Below are 22,917 nucleotides of genomic sequence, written 5' to 3'. Positions count from 1 at the left end.
CAGAGGGCGCTCAAGAACACAAACACCTCTAAACACCACCATACATCACAGATTGTGAGGTTGAGTGTTTAAACCCCACCGTTTAAATCCCAAAATTGGTGATGTATTCTTTTACACAACAAACAAATGTGTATGAGTGTGTGCAGCGGGGGTCGGGGTACACACACACTTTTCTGCAGAAAAGCTGTAGACCTTCTGGGTAATAAGTGAAAAGGACAGTACAGGAATAGTCCTGGTTATCAGACTGCACACTGCTCATCTCCACTAAGTCCTTTGATTCTGCACAAAAGGCATTCAGTGTATTTGATCTCTTTGATTGCGTCCAACTAATGAAGGACCTCAAAGACTCAGGGCCGCGAAATGAAGACACCAAATAAGATACCTGATTAATGTAATGAAATGAATGCAGGCCAGATTCAGTCTCTTCTTTCTCTGTGACTCCACTTGACCCCTGCTGTTTGAGTTTGTAGTTACATTCCAGGTATTGTGTGAATCGTACAATGATTTAAACAGTTCACTTAAATATTAATACATACAGTGTTAACCCTGTCTTGTAGAAGGATGCAGTCGGGTTGGAATGAAATTTGCAGACAGCACTAAGTACAAAGCAGCTGACTGTCATCAATCAATGCCATGTGGTGGCACACTTTGCACTGCCTTCTGTTGTCAGACAAGTTGTTGCTGGTGTAGTGGGCTGCATGAGAAGCTGTCTCAGTCATAGATTTAAGCTACTCACGTCTGAGCTTCATGAAAGCTCTCACACTCTCTTAAAGCCTCCTCAAGGGGACTTTTTGGGGGATGTTTGCATGTAAGGCACAGATGGCGGGCAACCCTGATTCACACCCCATGTTTGCCTCCCTAAAACAGGGTTAGCATGTGATTAAGCACTGACCTCAAACCTTGCATTGTTCTAGTAAATGGTTCATCACCTACATAATAATTGCGCCATGTGTCCATTTTCCTTGGTTTCCTGCAATCAAGCTCCACCTTCATAGAGCCTTTGCTCTCTTCACATATGCGATGCATATCAATTACAGCATGGCTACTAGTAATTATAACTTAAGTGAAGCTTACATAGTACATTAGTTATTTATTTTATTTGTAGATTAAATTCTTTAGTGTTTCCCCAACACCCAAGATGATTTGTTTTTAGCCCAACAAAGAGACAGCACACAGAGAACAACTACTGAAATGATTAGTATCCATTCATCCATCCATTCTCTTCCGTTTATCCAATTAAGGTTCACAGGGGGGCTGGAGTCTATCCCAGCTGCCATAGGGCGAGAGGCGGGGTCGCCAGTCTGTCGAAGGGTTTGAAATGAAATGCTTAACAGATTGACAAAAAAAAGTTTTACCAGCTATTTTGACAATCAGTTATCAGTTATATCTTAAGATGCTTTATATTGTGAGGTACAGACAATAACAGAGAGAACACGCCATATGAGCAAGAACTTGGAAACTGTGAGAAGGAAAAACTCTCTTTTAACAGGAAGAAGGACTCAGGGACGGGCAGCCAGCAGCCATGAATGGCTGGGGGGAGACAGGAAAAACTACACACTGTGGAAGAGAGCCAGAGATTAATAGTGACTAATTATTAAATACAAAGTGATGTGTAAACACACAGATTTCTAGAGGGGGAAATCAGAGCCTTTTTCAAAAAATCTAAAAATATCAAAACTTTTTTTTTTCTGGGTCTCAGCTTCAGATATCAGATATTACATACACAAGTGTTTATTAGTCAGCCTATAGTACTGTACAAGCTCTGTTACAGTATGGATGTAGATCGCTGATGGTTGCCCCCCCTGCACTGGGTGCTAAGGGGATTTTATGGCTTGTGATCTGACAGCGTTCATCCCAGTAATCCTATTACTCTGACTGCTGCTTTGCCAGACTACTGCTTTGGACAGAGTCACACTCAGCATCTCTGTATCAGCCAGATGCCTTCGTTTACCCCCTTTCTGTATGATGCCCTGTTGCCCCAGTGGCTCCACCTGTCATTTCAGACACACAGTTTGGTTTCAGTTTTCATTGGTGCTTTTTTTAACAGAAACACCCAGGCCTAGATGGCGTCTTTATTGTAATATAAACCCCTGGCTAAATCGATCCTGAGTGGTATCCAGACAGCCGTGCGCTTTATAAATGATACAGAAGGCTATTATTTGCATCACTGTTGTCAACAATACCGAGCAGGTAAAATTATCCAACAGATTCAGCTGTTCAGATTCATCATTAGGGCCAGATTTCCTTTCCTTGAGAACTGTGTTTATCTATCAAGAATTAATCATTTTTACCCACACTCTTTGGAATAAGTCTGATTATGACCTTCAAAACACCAACAAGTGTTCATATTATCACATTTAATGTAGATTTTTCCCATAATTTTAACGAAACTGCACAAGTTTCAGACACTGCCACTGTTTCTTAATGCACCACTAGGTACTGAGATGCGTGTTGGTACAGTTCGCCCTTGCTTCCATCTTTCCAGATGTCAGGACATGCCTGATTAATTCCTCTGTTTTACACAACGTGTTAAAGCGCACCTGAAACACAAAGAAGTGTGTAACTCACTCTTTCAAGATAAGGGTTTTTCTAAGTTGTGAAATAACTTGAATAACAGCCTCAGCTACTCGTTCACCTTCAGCCTGTTTCTCATTGAGTGCAAGTGCTTGGCATGCTCAGGTTGTTCCTTTGTATTTCCTCCCTTCCCATGTGACTAACCCCGAGTAGCTACCGTCAGCGCCCTGGGACTGGCTGTCCTTTCACCGTGCCTGTCAGTGACTCACTCAAGCGTGCGCCCATTCTCACTCCAAGGGCGCCAACGCTCGAGGAGTGCCTGCCTTGGCCCGCACTGGGGCTTAGCTGCTTCTTCTGACAAGTCTGCCTCAAGTGTAGTTGAATCCTCTCCAAAGGTACTCACATCTCACGTCACGCTCGCTGCTTACAATCCGTGGAAGGTTTGCATCTTGACCTTGCCACTTTCGTTTTAAACGGAACGACATGATGGCGATCAATCCATGCGCTCCGTTGTATTCGCTTCCCAAACTTTCATTCTTTTCCTCTCCCCCCTGCACAGATGCATGAGCATGAGCTGTGATGGTCAATTCTGTCTGTCAGTCACTGTAAACAGACTTGCAGTGTAAGTAATGAAAGTCATTTATCTAGAAAGGTAACAGCTGGAGCTCCCAGATGGAGCTGGTGGAGAGTCGGGACCAGCTGTGGATGCCTGTGTTCCCCGTAGAAGACTGTCACCCAAAATAAACATGCTGAGGTCAGGTTAAAGAAGAGTAAATGATGGTGAAGCAGCGTAAACAAAGCCCTTCGATCAACACTGTGCCACGTTCTACTAAAGAGAAAAAGCTGCAGTTATTTAACAGCCTCCCATCTTGCGTGTAAGCTCGCTGTCATGGAGGAGCCCCCATTTAGCAGGCTGTTAAGTATTCTGTTTTCTGTTAACACCCGCTCTCTCGGGAAATGACTGCTGCTGCTCACTGGGGGCTGCAAACAGGAGTAATATCATTACACAGTAGAGAGCAGTCAGCACGCGCATTATTTCTTTTCATTTTGTCCCCTCAATTTTTCCACACACACACACATATATATATAGATATAAATGTAACATAGCCAGGGTAAAGAAAAATAAAACTCCCCTCCATTTCTGATCCAGGCCAAGGTCGTCTTCTGGGGTAATTGCACCGACACACACATTCCTGCTGACTAATGATGAGACGTGCCAGGAGGTTTGGGCATCTCTGCCATCGTGAGAGTCACTCTGTCCTCCCTGTCTGGCCTCAGGAGTGACTGGCAGCAGCGATTAAAGCTCCACTTTCTGTTAAACTAATGCAGCAAAGTACATTTTCTTCATTTTTAATTGAATTTCGTTTTTCCCCCAGTAATTTGATTTCCCACCCCTCTTCCACAAAAATCTTTATTTTCATGTTAAATGTTCAGCTGTTGGGGTAGCTAGTGTGTCTTCCTGCCTCAGTTCTGCTCCCAACAGTCATCTCTTTGTACCCTGAATCCAGGAAAAAAGCAGTGAAATTCCTTGGAACTCCCCAAATCTGGGGAATTATAATGAAGGCGTTGCTAGGTTGCGATCTATAGGGCCTATTGTGGATTCCTGTATGGATTCAATGGTACAACGGGGAGCATGAGTGACCCACAATGCACCTCGCATTCCACTGCTTTTCAGGATTGCTGAAAGCAGGGAGGGGTTGTGAGTGGGAGGCGGGGGGTGCGCCCTTCTCATTCCATGATTTTTGTTTGCCCAACCTAAAACCCTCCTCATTCATTCATTCTTAAAATGTCCATTAACATCGAGCAGGAGGGGGGAAAAATGTCCTTTTCCAACCTCTCATTTTAATCTTCTCAGAAGCCAGAATTTGAAATATGAATCGAGTAATGTTAACTGTAGGACTCGGCAGCCTTTCATTTAGAGGTTGCTGGCAGGTACCATTCAGGACCCGGAGGTTTATTTACAGTATCTGCAGTGTAATTACTTCCACATAATGACTGGGAGCTCTGTTCTTTGCTCTGCAGCCTCTCAAGAAAAAAGGGATATCAGTCACATCTTGGTCTCTTTTTCATATTTATATATGTACAGTAAGAATACTAAGAATAGAAAGATTACTGACCACATTCAGGGTGAAAATGGGCATTACTTGTATACAAACACTATCTGAATTCTCCCATGATCACCATACAGGGTTAATTTAGGTAGCAGAGGTTTATAATATTATGTTTCTGATATCTGTATTTAAGGTAATCTAATGGTTTAGTGGAGATTTTCTTCTGCCATAGCTGCGTGTTGTTCCATAAAAAAATAGATGCTTAGTTGGTGTAATGCTTATCGTGTTTGCTTAGCATGTAGCATGGTAACGTTTGCTCATTAACACTGAACTAAAGGTGCAGCTGATTGGCCTGGACAGTTAAAGAATAGCTAGTCAAAGTCTAGCAGACATTTCAGTGATAAAACATAGCGTCACAGTGACGCTCGAGGGAAAATTAGGAAAGGCAACAGGATTTGTCTTCCGGACATGAATGTCAGAACTGCTGTAATCCATCCACTAGCTACTGAGATATTTCAGTCTGGGACAAAGTCGTGTACTAACATTGCAGGCCTTAAAAGAACATAAATAGATAGTCTTAAAGATTAAAGCTATTTTCCAAAGTTTAGTATCATTGTGAGGGCATTGCAGTTTGTCAAATAAAGAATCTTAAGTATCTGATCTGGCTGCGGCTCTCATTACCTTGGAACTATTAAATATTTAATTACTCACAAATTGAAAATGCTCTGTAACCTTTTTTTTTTGTCTTGGCTTGCTTACACTTTCCTAATAAAAAGTGATTGATCTCTCTCCTTTGGTTTAATCTTCCTCTGTTTCTCTGTTGTAAAATAGCTGGCTCAAAACAAAATATAACAGTGATCTGAAATGTTCTACTGAGAGCGAGTTTTCCCTTCCTCGTTTTGTGCACATAGCAACTTCCATCACTATTCTGTCTGACACTTTCATAATAGATTGCAGAGAGGAAACGCTGACTGAATTTGTTACGCTGTCTGGGAAGACTGATGAGTCTGAAGGCTTAAATGCTCACATCCAGGCTGAGAAAGGTCTGAAGTAAATGCTCTCAGTATGTTCGCCTTGAGCTTTTACATTGCTGTAGTACTGCAACACTCACTGTCAGCATTGCAACTAAAGTTTTATGGTTAAAACCTAAGTCTTTGAAGGGAGATTTTTAGCTCATGTGCCTTTGCATGTCTCTTCAGTCCTCATTAGTCATGCACCTTTCATTACATTTCAGATCTTATTCCTCTCACGTGAGCCTGTAAATCTGGTTACCTAAATTTCTCTAACCTAATTCAGAAAGTTTCATCATCCGTAGCAGCGCGCTAAAGTGAACTAAGCTCTTCTCTGAAATATGCTGAGGGTTTTCAGAGCTGACATACACTACGGCTTAGTGCATCTTGTGTCATGAGCTTTTAATTGTTTGTTCTGCTGTCAATACCGGGAAAACCATAACAATGCAAGTGCATAAAAAGCCTTAATATTTCAAAACACTTTGCACTTAAGCAAAGGAAATATAAAAATTTCATAATTTGGATGAAGTTGCAAAATCCCACTTTGCTTCACCATAATGCTGGCATAAACTGTGAATTATAAATGAGCTGCGTGAGTGTTCTCACATCCTTGTGCAAGTACAGTATAAAGGTAGTTTCGTGTCTCCTGTCTTTGCTGGTGTTTATTAGACCTGTAGATCAATGTATGGAGGATATTTTTATTCTATTTTGTATTCCTCTGTCTTACATTAGATTGGTGCTGCAGATTTTTGTTAGGCTTTGGAACCCCCAAAACCCCAAAGTTAGTTTTGTTAGTGTTAGTACTTAGGTAATTCAATTTTCAATTCAATTCAATTCAATGTTATTTATATAGCGCCAAATCACCGCAGCAGTTACCTAAAAGAACTTCATATTGTATGGTAAAGACCCTACAGTAACACACAGAAAAACAGAGTAATCAAATGACCCTGCTTGAGCAAGCAATGGGAACAGTGGGAAGGAAAAACTCACTTTTAACAGGAAGAAACCTCTGGCAAAACTGGGCTCAGGGAGGGGCTGCTATCATGACCGGTTGGGGGTGAGGGGAGGAAGGCAGGACAAAAAACACTGGTAGAGTGTCAGAGATTAATAATAACTAATAGCTCGCAAGCTAAAGTATTTTAGTCATTGTCATAGCAGTTGTGTTGTTTAGGTTTTAATTTCTGGTTTATGACCAGACACTAGCCTCATGATGCTAAACTGTGATGCTAGTATGCTGCATGCTAGTATTTAGCTCAAAGCACCACCATGACCTTGACAGCCCTCTTTTTTTGGCTCTCTGTTTTTTGTATTCCTCAGTCTTACATTAGAAGTGTGTTGCAGATAATCTGTTAGGCCTTGGAACCCCAAAAATCTGACAGAAGTTAATTCTGTTATTTTCAGGACTTACTTTTAGCTTGCAAGCTAATTGATTTAATCGTTGTCATAGTAGTTGTATTGTGTATTCTGTATATATATTATCTCGCTGATAGTAATTTTTTTATACAGTTTGGTTCTCAAAAAAAAGAGAAAAGATTTAAGTTCTGGTTAATGACCAAACACTAGCCTTGTGATGCTACAATATAACAGAGAACACCAAGCATGCGTGCTAGTTTTTTCTCGTGTTGTAAATTTGGCCTGTAGAGTCTATTATTTCTCCATCTGCCTGTCACTTTGTTGCTGGAACAAGTGAATTCCCCAATGAGGGACAATAAAGAATATTTATATTCTATTCTATTCTAGTATTTAGCTGAAAGCACTGCTATGGCTGTGACAGTACTCTTTTTTTTTAATCCTGGCTAGCATTTCTCCCTGTCTCTGCAGTGCATTTCTCTGTCCTCTTCCACTTTAAAGACCTATTCTCTGTTTAATCAGCTCTCTCAGGACTCCTTTCTGTATAATTAGAGACTGAAACTTTAATCACCATGGATCCAGGGCTGAGAGAGCGGGGCAAATAGACACAAGCAGAAAATTATCACGAAAGACATTACATAAACATAGAAACAGGTGACAAAAATGACTTCATCGAGTCACAACAGTTATTTACTCTCAGTCTGTGGAGACATTCTGAGTGTGAATATATATAAGGTTAAAATACAACACAGATGTGTCTCAGAATCGTATCTAGTAGGTCTTGAATTCATAATGCTCAGCTAATTGCTATTTACTGCCATTGTGTAGCTGAATTAAAAGGTCACAATTTCCGGGGGGTCCTTACATAACGACAGTTGTCTCTTAACCTCCTTTCCGGCTGTCTCTTTGTATCTGCTCACCTCTCCTCCTATGTTCTCTCTTCCATTTTATAGGCTTCTTACCCTTCTTTGTCTCTATACTTTTATTCACATTTATTTTGCATGCGAACATCTTATATTCTCTTCTCTTCCATTCTTTTTACTCATTCATCGAGCTGAAGTCTAATCACAGTTGCGATATAATATAGAAAATTTACTTTTGTCAGACAAATTTTTTGCTGAGATTTAGAAGAAAATATATAAATCTGACTGCATTTGGACACCTGAGTGTTTGCCACTATTTTATAATTATATTAAATCTAATGACATTTGTGAAAACATTGGGACAGAGTTTTCCAAATCTAAACTTTTCATCAGTTTTACAGATATACAGAAGAAAGAAAAGAGAGTCCAAATTTTAAAGCCACTTAATCTGTTCTGTGCATTCTGGTTTTTCAGTGCGTTTTTCATTTCAGTGAGACGTCATATGCAGCTTTCCAATTTGCCACAATTAAATGTTTATTTCCATTGTTGTAATTTAAAAAAAAATGTCGCAATAGTGTTGTCTTGACTCGTTGATAAGAAACTCAGGTAATGAGGTACTTTGCAGTGTTTTCCTCATAAGCATTATATTTTGCTTGAAATTGTTGGTTTTGCTTTGTGAAATAAACTTTTTACCACAGGCTAAAATGTTTACAGTGACTAATGCTAAATAAAGTTCTTAAACTAATGTAATGCAACTAATGTTATAGCTTGTAGTAACTTTAGTAGGCTACTCACCAATCAAGCTAACATTTTAAAGCTGTGTCCCGCTAACAAACTAGAATGCTAATATTTTACATGCACAGTCTATAACAAACCATGTCAGCACTTTAAAATGATCTTTTAATATTGTCAATTACATTTTAATAAAGTTTAAGTACATGAGATTATTTTTTAGCCTTATTGAATTGGGTATTGAGGTAGTAGCAAACAATTGGTACCACAAAAGTGACCACAGCACTTTGCAGGTTTAACACATATTTAGATGAACTTTTTGGAATTGTGTGAAAAATGTAAAAAAAAAATATAGAAAATTGTTACTTTGAGCAAGATTAGACAATTCATAGGTTTGAAGATAACATAAAATGTACTTACTGGCTTGCACGTCTAAACTGTATAACTGGGGAAAAAAGTGGGGGTTTTTTATACTTTGGTTTTGATAAAACTAGATAAGCAACTTCAATGATGCTGGAAGGCTTTTTTTATATTAACATGGAGGAAGGTGAGCTGTTGAAGTAGTTTAAGTTGAGCTGAGTTGAGTTTTCTACGCTAATCACAGTCATGTTGTAGATAGTTAGGTCTCAACAAAACGGGCCATTTTCCCACTGCAGCTGAATTTCATCTCATATTGCAGGCATATGTTACCAAATACAGTCCACAAAATATAGGCATTTTGTGACATGATAGATGGATGTGGCCTGCGGCCTCACTGTAGGCCATTATAGCTGGTAGCTTACAAGAGTTACTTCTTATTTATAACTGATCTGAGTCGACAGGCCAGACTTGCTAACTTCCTCGGCAGAGTGCCTGGCCAGCTGATGAGGTGGAAATGTGTTAGTCACTCGGTGCAGACACAGCTGTTGTGTACTTCTCAGCTAACAGGATGGAGACAAACCCATACCCAAGCCCTTGTACTTAAATGTTGTTTAATTTAGTACGATAGTTTGTGTTCCAAGAAGAAATGTGGTTCAGCTCTGCAAGGCCACAGTCTTTATAACACGATACTCGATGTACTCGACTTGCATTGCAGCTGAGGTGCTGTTTTGTCTGTCTCTGAGTGCTTTGGCGAAGTTTTTTTTTCTTGGCTCCAAATGTTTATCAGGCTTGATCAGAATTCTTATTGCAAACTGCCAAGCCATTAAAAATGCTGATAAATTAAAGTGCACTGCCGATTTTGTTTTAATGCTGAGAGATTGTCCTCTTAATGCTGCCACCCTGCCAAAGCAAGACATCTCTCACTGCAGTGAAGAACTGGAGTTGTTGGTATATGTGTCCAATACGACTGTATAACAAGTATGAAACACAATGTCAGAGTGAATTTTAAGTGAATTACATCAACCAAAATCCCTTTAATCACATTCAGTGTTGGGTTTGAGCACGTGATTGACTGATTAGATAGATGCGTCAATGAGCAGCTGAACAGGTGTACCTAAAAAAGTGACTGGTGAATGTAGTTTCTAAGCATTTTTGCAAAGGTATCTGATTCATCCTGCACGTGTCTTCAGATAATCATCTGCAAGCAAACAGATGGAACGAGGAAACTGCTATAACAGATATATTTTCTATGATCATTCACTATTGTGCCGTCTAATTCTTACTTAGTTAAAGCTGCGCTACTGCAGCAGTCACATTTTTATCCTGCAGAAAAGATAAGATGCTGTTTATGTATGCATGATTAATATTCCGATCTACTTTTTTTCATTTACTTTCCCAGTACGAATTCAAGGCCAAGAACATCAAGAAGAAAAAGGTCAGCATCGTGGTGTCTGTGGACGGGGTCAAGGTGATGCTAAGGAAGAAACAGAAGGCAAGCTACATGAATCCAAAATGACCGTTTTCTCCTGGATTCAGAAAGGAACCACCACCACGAGTATATTAGAACTGAGATATAAGCTCTTTTTTTTCATTCACAGAGAAAGGAATGGACATGGGATGAGAGCAAAATGCTGATCATGCACGATCCAATATACAGGTCAGTGCACCTCTCAAAACAAGTTCATATCTTCGTATATAAACAAGCAATAAAATCTCATCTTTCCTTTTTCGGTTATAGACTCAGAGGATAAAACTGTCTGATATTCAGCACAGTCTGTTCTTTGCTCTCTGCATCTTGATGTATGCTTCACCCAAAGTAATTGCTTTGAGTAGACTACAGATTATACAGTGTACCCCTCTAAGTGGATATTTTGTCCTTTATCGCGGGCCCAGTGGATGTAGCTTTTGCATGCTTTACATGTCCTCACGTGTACGTTACTATACATAATGGGTGGCTATAGTATATGGAAAACGAGGCTACATTCATAATACATAGGGGACAGCTTATGCATGCACTGTAGTTAATGAAGCATGTTTCTGTCATTGTTTAATTTTTTTTTTAGTCAAGCAGTCACCAGTTGACAGGTGAAGATGTCACCTGCTCCCAAGCGATTTAACTCTAACGTGTCAAAATTGTACTGCATATCAGATGCTAGTAGGAGTAAGGTTTGTGTGCAGTCAGAGATTTGTGTGCAAGTTGTTGTAAATTATGGATAAATCTGTGGGAGGATCTCATTTGGCAGAACCACACCTCACCAAGGGTCTTAGTGATGTTCAATGTAATTATCCTTGCTGCGTGTGTAAGTGTGCTTTTTGAGCAGTAGGTCGTTATAATTTGTTTGCCTGCTTCCCAGTGGAGACATTTGACAGTAGAGGAGCTAGAAGCAGATGAAACATTGACCTGTGCCAGTTTACTGCACTGGTAGTAGTGTAGTATCAACCATGACATAATGTCTGTACAGTATAAGCCACGGTGGTGTAGTACAGTAGCAGCTGTCATTGAAAAAGCACTTTGAGCACAGTTTTCCCCTTTTACTTGATTCTGAAGAAGCTGAATTATTTGTGCTTGATTAATGGCTCCACAACCTCATGATATAGGATTTTTAAGACCGATAACAAAGCCAATGTTCTGCGATCACGTTACAGCCACTAATACTTTTTTTCTTTTAGAATAAAAAATCCCTTTCAGTTGTCATGTGTAGTTATTTATTAATTTATTTATTAACTTATTTATGCTCTGCCTGGCTCTGCTGATTGTTTGTGGCGCTCCAAACACACGTTGCCAGTGGGGAAGTTGCAAAGTGCCCTCTGGTGGACAAACTATGCAACATCAACACAGACAAAGTGGTTGAACGGTGTTTCTCCTGTCTCTTTTTCAGCCATTATAAACGCCAGTACCGAATTATTTGCAGATAAGCAAAAGGCAAATATCCTGGCGCTGCTAAATCAGTGGGGCTCTACTAATTTATTTGCTATTAGACACAAATGCCTAACATTAAAAGGCAAGAGAGAGTTTTTTTTAAATCAGCTGTCGTGTTTTCAGGATTTTCTACGTATCACATGACTCCCAGGACTTAAAGATTTTCAGCTACATTGCAAGAGATGGCTCCAGTAATTCCTTCAGATGCAACGTCTTCAAGTCAAAGAAGAAGGTACAGTTTGAATGGCTCACACGCCTTCTAACCAGACTCATGAAAAGCTTATTATGGATCTCCGCTATGACCACTATGATAGTTACAGCCATTTGAAGTTAGGGCCAGCAGAGCTTGGTTATAAGGGCATAGCCGCCTTTAGAGGCAGAAGAAAGAAAACACTGTGCAGAAGACGTCAGGTCTGGTAGTTTAGTATTCTGTGATTTTCACTTTGCTGTTTCATTCAAGAATATTTCATTCTGATGATATCAGCTCTGTTATTCGATATTTGGTTTTAAATTTGATTTAAGATTCAATTTGTGGTGGCTTATTTAATATTCGGTGGCTTACCAGATCCACAGCATGCTGTGAATACAGAACAGATGCACTCAAGGACAAAGATTTCGGCTGCATATTTGAGACGAGGATCTCTTTACCTTTCCCCATTATAGGTTCTTTTTATATGTCTGCAGTTTTTTGCAGGTTACTGCTGCCCTTGTATTCACATCAGTCATGAAAATTGACTGATAAAGTGTCAAAATTACTAATAGGTCATATTTAAAACTCATATTAGGCTGATCACTTTAACTGACTCACTGTGCTGTACTTCTGCTCTAAGCATTGATTTCTATCACAATGTTCCTCTTTTCTGTGGCAGACACAGGCCATGCGTATCGTGCGAACAGTAGGTCAGGCGTTTGAGGTGTGCCACAAGCTCAGCCTGCAGCACGCTGAGCAGGACGCTGACGGCCAGGCTGACGGAGAAAGTGACAAGTCAACAGAGGAGCCCAGCAACCACGGTGATTTACTATTTTTTGCGATCCACAATTCTATCCGTTCTAATTCAGCTTACTATCTACGCTTTTATTTATTTGTTTATTATAATAAATATGACATTAAAATGGAGCAGCACTGTTACCTCACAGCAAGATGTACCTGGGCTCAAATGGCCATGGACACTGTTTGCGTGGGTTATCTCAGAGCACTCTGGCTTCCTCCCAAGACATGCAGTTAGTGGGGTTAGGTTAATTGATTATTCTAAATAGGGCTACAGGTGAGTACTAATAGTTGTCTCTCTCTCTGTGTGTTAGCCCTGCACCAGATTGGCGACCTGTCCAGGGTGTACCCCGCGACTCGCCCTATCCTACCTGATCTAAATGCTATAATATACAGTTGGTGCATTGTTGTTATTTTTTAAAACTTCCATAAAAATATCAAGAGAAAACTGAAAATATTATTACGGTTTTACTAAAGGTTACACTTGATTGAGATGGATGGAGATGTTGACATATACATAAAAGTAGAGGAAGGTGGGGAAAGTCATCAGTTTGGCAAGTTTCTGGTCATAAACCAAAGCTGGGTGACATGAAAAACTATACTAAAGGAAAAGTCAGGAGATTGCCAGCATATTTAGTATTAGTACTTTTCTGAACACGTGTCTGTTTGTGTGTTTTGTGGACTACAGTGTATGTTTTTAAGGATTTAGGACTTTAAAGAACATAGATTTTTTTTAAAAGGCAAGCTTAAAAATAAGAAAAGAAACCATTCCACGTTACATTTGGTGAGCAATGGAAAAGTGAGTATTTATGAGCCACACTGGTCACTTACGTTTGACTTTGCCTTTCTTCAGTCTGATTACATGCTTTTTCATGGCATAAATTGAACTGTCAAACCTCACCAGCCGATTCATTTAGAACAGTGATTGAATGGTAACAGGCACGTGATTGGTTACACCGGGATGTAAATGAATCTAAGGAACAACATTAAGATAATTTGTAGTGTTTCAGTGTTTTCCAAGGCCTCGTGCTGAGTACAGTTTGTGTAGGATGGGGAAGCAGTGGGAAACATTCCCATGATTACAGCTTTCAGGTTACTGGAGAAAAAAAACTGGGTGATTGCCAGTGTTGCATGTAATGAGGGTAATTTTCAAAGTGACTGAAAGGTTATCTGACATCAGAGAGCTATTCATGATGGGCAGGTATGTGTGTGCTTGAAATAGCTTTATTATAGCGTTATATAAATTAGGGCCGTGTTTGTTTGATTGGCCCTTGTTCAGTAAATTACTCTTTAAGTTGGACATGTGAGAGAATATATAACATGAACAAGATGTGGAGATGATCCATTTTTGTGTATTCCTCCACAGGTCGCACACTGACGGGAGCAGAGCGAGGGGAAGATGAGCAGGACAGCAAACACGAGGGACGACGAGGAGGAGAAGATCCTGCAGCTGGCAGCTCTCTGTGTGAGAAGGCAGTGAGCGAAATTCTCCAGAGCTTGGCTGAACTCAACGTCGTCAAGCCTGGACAGACCATCATGGTAAGATACTGTAAGACAAAGCTGGAACAGGTTTGACATACATACAGAAACATGTTGTTTTATTCATGAAGCACAGGATATTTCATGTAATACACATGAGTTATTTCCAATCATTTGTATTTTATGATATATTTCCCTTTCTGAAGAGCCACTTAGTATTCCACTCAGTAATCAGCAGATTGCATACATTCATTTGATTACTGTAGAGAGGCAGTTTTTGTTGTTTTATTGGACCTAGGTCAGGTGTGCATGGGAGCCAGTCGATGGTATCAGTTGCTTCATCCTCCAGAAACGTGCATATTTTTGCCACATAAAGCCAGGCATTGTCAGATGGAGCCCAGAACTCATTGCACCAACACACGGTCTGATGATGGATCCAAGGATTTCATCCCAATACCTAATGACAGTCAGGGTGACTTTCTACAGCGCTGTCCAGCTCTACTAGAGTAATTACCTGTCTCCAGGAATCTCCTCCATGCTATTGAGACTGTGCTGGGGGACAGCAAACCTTGTTGCAATGGCACGTATTGATGTGCCATCCTGGAGGAGTTAGACTCATGCTACCAGTAGTGACCCATTTCAATGGCCTCCACCTACAAAAACATTTCTGTTTTGGGGGGTGTCCCATTGTTCCCCATTGATAATTTCATTAACACCAAAGCAGCTGAAACTGATCAACAACCCCCTAACTCACCTGATCCATATCCCACAAATTAACTGACTTGATGCTGTACTCTGATTAAAAATTCCCCCTTTAATTTAATGCTACAATGACTAAGATGCTAAAAAAAACCTACCTTAATTGGCATCATTCATAAGCACAACCTCAGTTATAACAAAAAGTCTGTTTGTTTCGAAAAATCACACAAATTGTCAGAAGCAGCACAGCCAGGTCTTATTTAGGGAGAGTACAGGGAGAGACTATCTCCCAAGCACTTCTATGAAAGCGTACTAACTCTTTCACTATGCCAATATTTTTATTATACTTGACATGCAAAATTCCCTTACAAGGGCAGTTTCACATTCACAAACTTGTACTATAAATGCCTGTGTTTTATATGGGAGTATATATTTCCACCACATTTGCCACGTGGAAGTTCCCGTTTTATTTCTGACACTGGCTGTAGGAGTGAGGCAGGAGCTTTCACACTGTAATGATGACTTTCATTTTGCACCAAACGGCTTCTACCTTTGTAGCTGCAGGGCATCAACTCTGATTCATTGCTTTGGCTCTGGTGGTGTTTTGATACTATAATCTAGGCATATCACTGCCAAATGGCTCATTGAACTAAGCAAGTACAGTATAGTGCTTTCTCATCTACTGCAGTACCTGACCACATCACTGACTGCAGCTCTTCATGACTAATAAAAGATGCTATTTGGCAGCCTATTGTAGACATAAAATAACCTGATAACTCTTACATGAGGTGGGAAAAAATAGATTTTGGTTAGATTGTGTTTAAAATGTGGCAGAGCTTGAATCCCTGTGAAATTAAAAGCTGATGATGATCTTTCTTTAAGGTTTTGAGAGTAATAGGAAGAAGATTCAAAGGCTTTGGTGTGTTAGGACATCTTCCTTTTGGATTTGTCACCAGGGCCAAGTGTGGCAGGCACAGTTGTTATCATGCTACTAAAAGAGGGAGAGTGCAATAGGAGCGAGGAACCTGAATATTTTTGCTGGCTGGGTAAGAGGGACACTTAATCCCAAAAACCCAGCGTGTTCCCTTTGATTTTCTGAGAAACGCCACCGTAATCCCATTGAGGGGTTCACCAACATCTGCACCATGAAGATAAGCAAGAAGGGAATAAGAGAGAGTGAGCAACAGGGGAAGAAAATAGATGAGGGAAGGAATAATGAGAGATTTTGATATCAGAAATAAAGACTGTAGTAAAGATGACAGAGGGGCTGGCTGTATTTGAATGCCAGGATGATAACACTCACCACAAGGGTGGGAAAGAAATGAACAGGAATGCCCCTGACACCATCTGAAGTGTTAAATCAGCTTGCTTTTTTGAGTATATATTTTGTTAGACAACTACTAACACTGATTTTCATCGATTGGAAGCTTTTTCATAACTTTTTTTAAGCTAATAATGTAAGTTTAAAATGTTATTACCTTAAAAAAGTCTTACTTATCTAGAATTCTTAAGTAAGTGAAGAGTCAAACATTTTTGCCCAATAGGTTGTATATAAAAGATGGACATGGCCACTGTGATGTCACCTACTGATTTGTAGACTACCATTTTACTTATAGTTCGTCATCTTATGCCTCAGTCACACAGACCTAGAGACAAGTCAGGGACCCTCTGAGAACCTCTGGTCACTGGGGAAAAATGTGTATTCCCCAACTGGTTTGAGAGTGGTTGCTGGCTATTGCTGTGAAATTGCTTATAAAGGGGGCACTGGATTAAAAAGCTCTTTGTGGTTGCTAACACTTTGTTGCCTGTAGTTCGTGTGAAAGAAAGCTTCTCTGCAGGCAGTAGTACAACCCATGCTGTTTGACACAAACCTCTTCAGAGTAAAAGTTGTGCCACACCCCTGCAGCTTTTACATTCAAGGCAAATGTTTTCCATTTCCAGTTTGTGTTGCACTTTTACCAGTATCTGCTCGTAGAGCAGTTAGCAAGGGTTTGAAGACATGCAAACTTACATCCAAACCGTGGGTAACTGCAGAAAACAGCTCCCAGCCAAAGATATCACAGATAATTTTTCAGTGCAGCACTTTGTACCTCTTTGAAACCAATTTTATCTACCAAGTACCAACAGCTTCCAGCAACTGTTTGCCTACTGTGTTATGAAATACACGTTTGACTAGTGACCTGTGGAAGGCAGGGGATGTGTCACTGACTGGTTGTATGCCTATGCAAAATGGAGTTTTAGCAATCAGTTTCACAGAGTCTGCCATCAACCTCTTACTAGTTGATATGTTTTCTCTGTGAGTCTGAAACTAGGGCCTTCTGTCGACATCTTGCTTTTTGGTTTGTTTGTTTGTTTTTCAAGCCAGACATGCCTCTGTTTGAACAAAAGAGTAGCAAAGGTGATGCACTCTAGCTCTAGCTAGCTAGCTTGCTTAGCACAGTGTGTCCTGTGTTAACTATGATGCTACACCCCATTCTAATTTTAATTAGCCAAAAAACAGGCTGTAAACAAAATGTATTTTTTGTTGTACATTTTGTTGGTTACTGGTTACTAAGGTGCGGGCCATAGCCTATCCCAGTGGTGGCTTGAAGCATGTGACATAGTTTTTATTAATTCCCATCAACTTCAAAAATACCAAGTATGTTAGAGACTAAAATGGAAAGCTCTTGTGTAAAATGAACAAAATGGTGTGTTCATAAAGTTATGATCACTATAGTTTGTTGCTCATAGTTGATTAAAAATGTGGTAAAGCAGACTTGCTGTGTCAGTGTCAGAACCTGTGAGAGTAACTGTTTTTACTTACCTTTCTACCTTACTGTGGCTTACAAATTAAATTACATAAATTAAATCAAATAGATTTTTGATTAGATTGATACATTAGAGCTAAAACCTCACCTTTAATGTAATGCCAGTGAGCTGCCTCTCATAAAAATCTGCCTTAACTTGAAAGTACATTACAGTGTTCTGCCTGCCCTCTAGTGGTGAGATGTGGCCTTTACATTTTCTTTTCATTTCATTTCATTTTAGTAATAACAAGTGGTGTAATTATACACATATAAATCTTGTGTTTTATATGTTTTCTATGTATGTTCTGTCATGAAACTATCACCACACATACAGACACATACAAAACCTCCATTTCTTGATGACTGCCAATACCCAAGATGCAGAAACCCACAACCTATCTGCCCGTCTTACTGTGCAAGGCAGAAGGGGAAGTGAAAAGCTACTTAAGGAATGCCCTATATCTCCAGGAAATTTTTATGCTACCAGAGATCATCTGGAAAATCATTAAAAATTTGTTACAGGACAGATGGAGGCAGGATGGAAGGAAACGAGAAGATGATATGGTAATGAGCATATAGCTTATAGAAGTGGCGTTACAGCAGGGGCCCCTCGGGAGCTCAGTGGATGACTATCTTGGTCTTGGGGACTCAGAACAGGGAGGTTTGTATCCCGCTAGTATGGTAATTGCATTAATCTGTCCAAGGTCTATAAATAGGTCATGTTATGTAGCTAGGACATGCAGCTAGCAGCACCATGGGTTCTGAAGGCTCAAACCTCATACCTTCATCCCAAGCCAGCCTGTTTTCATCAATAAGTGTGTTTTTTTCTCTCCGTGTTGTTTGTCTGGGGTTAGGACTTCAATCGAAGGTCCCTCTTCACTGTGACATCCCAAGGCGTTACTCCCAGCAGCCCTTGCTCTCCTTCTATTACTCCGCTGGCATCACAGCACTACCTGCAGCTTCTTCAGCAGCAACTACAGCAGCAGCAGCAGCACACACAGGTGGCTGTTGCTCAGGTAAGAATCATATACACACAGTCTTACAGGGTGTACAGCATTAGACACAGACACAAAAATCCCATTATGCCCACAGTACAGAGTACTTTTTAATCCTGTGCTGTACATGTAATAGAAATACAGATTTGAGGCTTTAAGATGAGATTCACTGTAACTGGACTTAGCTGCACGTCAGATATTAAGTGGTAAATGTCTCTACTCACATTTCATAAATAACTAACATTTTTAACATCATCTTTATTATCCTCTTCTGCCAGGAGGATTTCAAATGATTAGTGGCACTTTGAAGATGATATTTCATTACTCAGAATTAAAATCAACGATTTTTGCTATTGCCAGTAAGTTTTTAGGTTGATCCTGGCTCATGCTGTGAATTTGTCTAATGGCAAAAATGACTAAACTTCCTTTGGCCTATTTAGCAACGTCAATGCAACAATTTTATTGTGATTTCAGATGTAAAATTCCTCGTACATGGATAATGCACAGAAATAAGGTAGACTTTTCTCTGCTTCAGGCCAGAACACATTCAGAATTTGCATAATGGGAAAACAGCAACAAACAGATTATTACCTGTGCTTCTCTGCGTTTCTCATATTAATGTTGTCCCACTAGAGGGCAGCACTGACACAGTAATTTAAGGACCGTTATTGCAGCTTAATATCTCACTGCCTGGGCTGAAATATAGACAAGCAAATGATGATAACAAAGATCTGAATGCAGTAAGTCTTCTGCACCAACCACTTAGTCAGTCTTAGACCCAAACAGCCAGAATGTCAGCACTTCTCATTGCAGTCTAGTTATAATAAATATAGAAAGTAACGTAAATCTACTTTTGTCTTCGTAAAATTCTGGAGCTTACACCGTGTGCGAGGTATAAGAACACTGTTTACGTTTCCATTTTGCACGCTCAGGTCAGAAATGGTCCCGCTCAAACAAAACACACCTCAGCCTTTGTTCTCTCTCCAGGTACAGCTGCTGAAAGATCAGATGGCAGCAGAGACCGCCGCTCGTATCGAGGCTCAGGCCCGCGTCCACCAGCTGCTGCTGCAGAACAGGGATTTGCTGCAACACCTGACCCTGCTCGTGCAGCAGCTGAAAGAGCTGGAGGCCCGCGCCCTGAAAGCAACACACCCAGGGCAGCCGCAACAGGAGCTGCAAGCTAATGGACACGGTAGGCGACTGGAGGGGTGACTGCTGAGAACAGCATGTTGCCTTTTGAGTAATTTGTTGTCAGGTCAGGTCGTCTATGTGCTGCGGTCTTGATTGCTCACTCCTTTTTTTTTCGGCCTGTGGATGAAAGTCACGACACAAGCCACGCTCACTCACCGATTTCCCGCGCCTGCCAGCATTGTCGTCTCTGCTTGTGGTGACGGAAGATGAAATTTCAGCATAAACTGTCAAGCAATTCAGCCTGGAGAAATTTAACCAAAGTGAACAGGAGTCTTTGTCTGCCAACCCGACAGATGAGATTTTACGTTGAAAGGACTGCTGCGCTTTTATACAGGCTTGAAAATTAAGATCGAGAACCATGCATCAACCCCATACCGTGTTATTCCCCCCCCCCCCCCACGCACTGCCGTGTAACGCACAGTGGCATAAATCATACTGTGTGCAGTGGATTAAAAACACTTCCCCTCAGCAATAACTTACTTCTCAGTGAGAAGGTGATGAAAACAGCCTTTATTCTTTGTTCTTTTTCAGCTAAAGAATGGCCAAACTAACTATGAATAACCACCAGGCAGAGCTGTGTGTCTCCATACTAGTCTAGGAAATCTTGCTGACTTCAGGTGTGGCTGGCCTGAGATCAGTGCACAAGCAGATCCTTTTCTATAATGAGAGTTATAAATCTTAACAAAGGCACCAAACTATTCTAAAAAGTCTGCATGCTGGTTACAGGTGACTCGTGTCATTATACCTCTTGTTGATTCGTCTCCGGTTATGTTTGTCTCAGATGGCCAGCAGTCATCAGGTGGTTCAGTGTCAGCATCAGCAAAGTCCCTGTCCTTAAATCTGAAGAATCACTACAGTCAGACCCTGGACCAGCTCATCACCTCCACGCCCTCATGGCCACTCGAAACCTCGCCCCTGTCGCCCACCCAGTTGGGCTGTGCTGAGTCCTACCTCAACCTGCTTAACATGGAGAGCGGCGTCAAACCACCAGCCTCAGCCAACAATGACCTGGACCCCTTCATCAGAGCAAATGGCGCCGTGGAAGACAAGGAGATCTCCGGCAATGAGATTGTCCCGTTCACATCCCGAAACTCTGCCAGCCTGGATGAAAAGTAAGACTGCTGTCTTCATTTTTATTGTAAAGAAAAAGATAATATTGGTTGGCTGGAGTGAAGCAATTACATATATATTAAAGGAAATTTCTGTTTTGCGGTAACACTATTACGAACAACAAATTCGGCTTATCCCAGCATTGGGAAATTGTTCATATCACTTCCTCAAATACACAAGAGTGAGAATTCTTTCATACAAGAATTCAGAGAGTGGAGGACATCACATGCAGTTGCCTGAGGGGGGAATTTGGTATATGAAAATTCCTTGGCTATCTAGCTTAGGCAAAGCCCTGCCACTAACAGTTCAGAGTCTGTGCCTTCACAGCAGTGTGACCAACATAGCACTGTTTGTTGGTAATAAGAGCAGCAATGTATCCACCAGATAGTGGTGGGGCGTGGAGAGTTTTGCTCATCCATCTCACATGTCCATGATGACAGAAGAGAAATACGGCTTGTATAGTCAATCAGTCGCTTTACATATCAGGAGATAAGAACAAAAATTATGTGGCTCTTAAAATGACGTAAAATTCAACCTCAGATGAACAACTACAGATGCCATATTGCACTGTGTAATTATTTAATTAGTAAAAGCTCAAATGCACATGCTGTGCATAAAAATTTATCTACACCTTCATTGCTTCTAAAGGAGTTAAGAGGGTAATTAGGAGCCAGGTGCTGCTAATCAAATGCACTTGATTTATTCATCATCAGCAAGTGTGAACAGCTCTCTAAAAGCAAACGTTTTGGCAGTTTTGCTGGTCTCGAGCATTCAAGTGTGTGTTAACGAAATGGCGAGGAGAAAGGACATTAGCACTGATCTGAAAGAGGCAATTGTTGCTGTCATCAATCTGGGAAGGGTTATAAAGCCATTTCCACACAAGTTGTCCATCATCCTACAGTGAGAACGATGATTTAAGAGTGGAAAATATTCAAGACGCTTGCCAGTCTTCTCAGGAGCAAATTTACCCCAAGGTCAGACTGTGCAATTCTCAGAGAAACTACAAAAAAACCCAAGAGCTACATCTCAGACTCTACAGGCCTCAGTTGGCATGTTAAATGTTAAAGTTCATGATTGTACAATTAGAAAAACACTGGAAAAGTATGACTTGTTTGGACGGGTTGGCAAGAAAAAGCCTCTCTTTTCTAAAAAGAATGCATAAGCATGGCTTAGGTTTGCAAAGTTGCACCTAAACAAATGTTGAGAATTCTGCAAAAATCTCCTTTGGTTTAATGCACAGTGGCACATTTGGTGAAAAACAAACCAAACAGGAACTCATTCCAACTGTCAAGCACGGTGGAAGAGTGGTGAGGATTTAGGCTTAGTGTGCAGCCACAGGACCTTTCCACCTTGCACCATTAACTCTGTATACCAGTATTCTAGAGTTAAATATGAAGGATGTGGAGTATTATAACAAACTGAGAAGTAATAACAAGCAGAACTTTGTTTCAAAAAAGTTGATTGGATTGGTAACCTTTAAAGATGCTAGCAGGTGGGTTTTGCTAACTTTGGACTGAACAGCATTTGTCGTTTCTCCTGTTAAGTTAAACTAAGGAGTATAGATTGATATTTAGCACACATATCCTCGTCTAACTTGCTGAACATTTCCCGCGAACGTTAAGCTCCTTTAATGGCCATGCATGCTGCTTATGTCAGTTTGTGTTTGGGGTAACCAGGCTACGCAGCGACATACACATCCGCTAGCTTTCAGTGTTATTAGCGGGGAACAGCTCGACTCAGCAGAAAACGCCTCCAGCTAATCAAAGTGTGACTGCAGTCAGGGGATTACAGAACACGGGGGAGAGAAGGTTTCGGGTTAGACAAACAAAGAGGGGATTGGAGTTGCTCGTGAGAGGGAATGAGATTTAA

The 22,917-nt window shown here is 40.6% G+C and overlaps 1 protein-coding gene across 3 annotated transcripts in view; it reads left to right on the top strand.

The window, feature by feature from the left end:
• Nucleotides 1–22,917, top strand: part of si:dkey-34e4.1 (carboxyl-terminal PDZ ligand of neuronal nitric oxide synthase protein) — a 50,151-nt gene that overhangs the window by 15,936 nt on the left and 11,298 nt on the right. For all 3 annotated transcript variants that reach the window (XR_005613989.1, XM_039615865.1, XM_031754628.2), the window contains 8 exons: nucleotides 10,280–10,372; nucleotides 10,479–10,537; nucleotides 11,924–12,032; nucleotides 12,670–12,811; nucleotides 14,155–14,327; nucleotides 18,607–18,768; nucleotides 19,735–19,939; nucleotides 20,720–21,050. Coding sequence is in view for 2 of the 3 variants with exons in the window: in XM_039615865.1 (XP_039471799.1) it covers nucleotides 10,280–10,372; nucleotides 10,479–10,537; nucleotides 11,924–12,032; nucleotides 12,670–12,811; nucleotides 14,155–14,327; nucleotides 18,607–18,768; nucleotides 19,735–19,939; nucleotides 20,720–21,050 (1,274 nt within the window). In the remaining variant the exon portion in view is untranslated. The remainder of the gene's footprint in view (nucleotides 1–10,279; nucleotides 10,373–10,478; nucleotides 10,538–11,923; nucleotides 12,033–12,669; nucleotides 12,812–14,154; nucleotides 14,328–18,606; nucleotides 18,769–19,734; nucleotides 19,940–20,719; nucleotides 21,051–22,917) is intronic.

This window comes from Oreochromis aureus, linkage group 7 (genome assembly GCF_013358895.1).
Source record: "Oreochromis aureus strain Israel breed Guangdong linkage group 7, ZZ_aureus, whole genome shotgun sequence".
NCBI lineage: Eukaryota > Metazoa > Chordata > Actinopteri > Cichliformes > Cichlidae > Oreochromis > Oreochromis aureus.
Note: the sequence above shows the minus strand (reverse complement) of the source record. Positions and strands in the feature narration are given on the sequence as shown.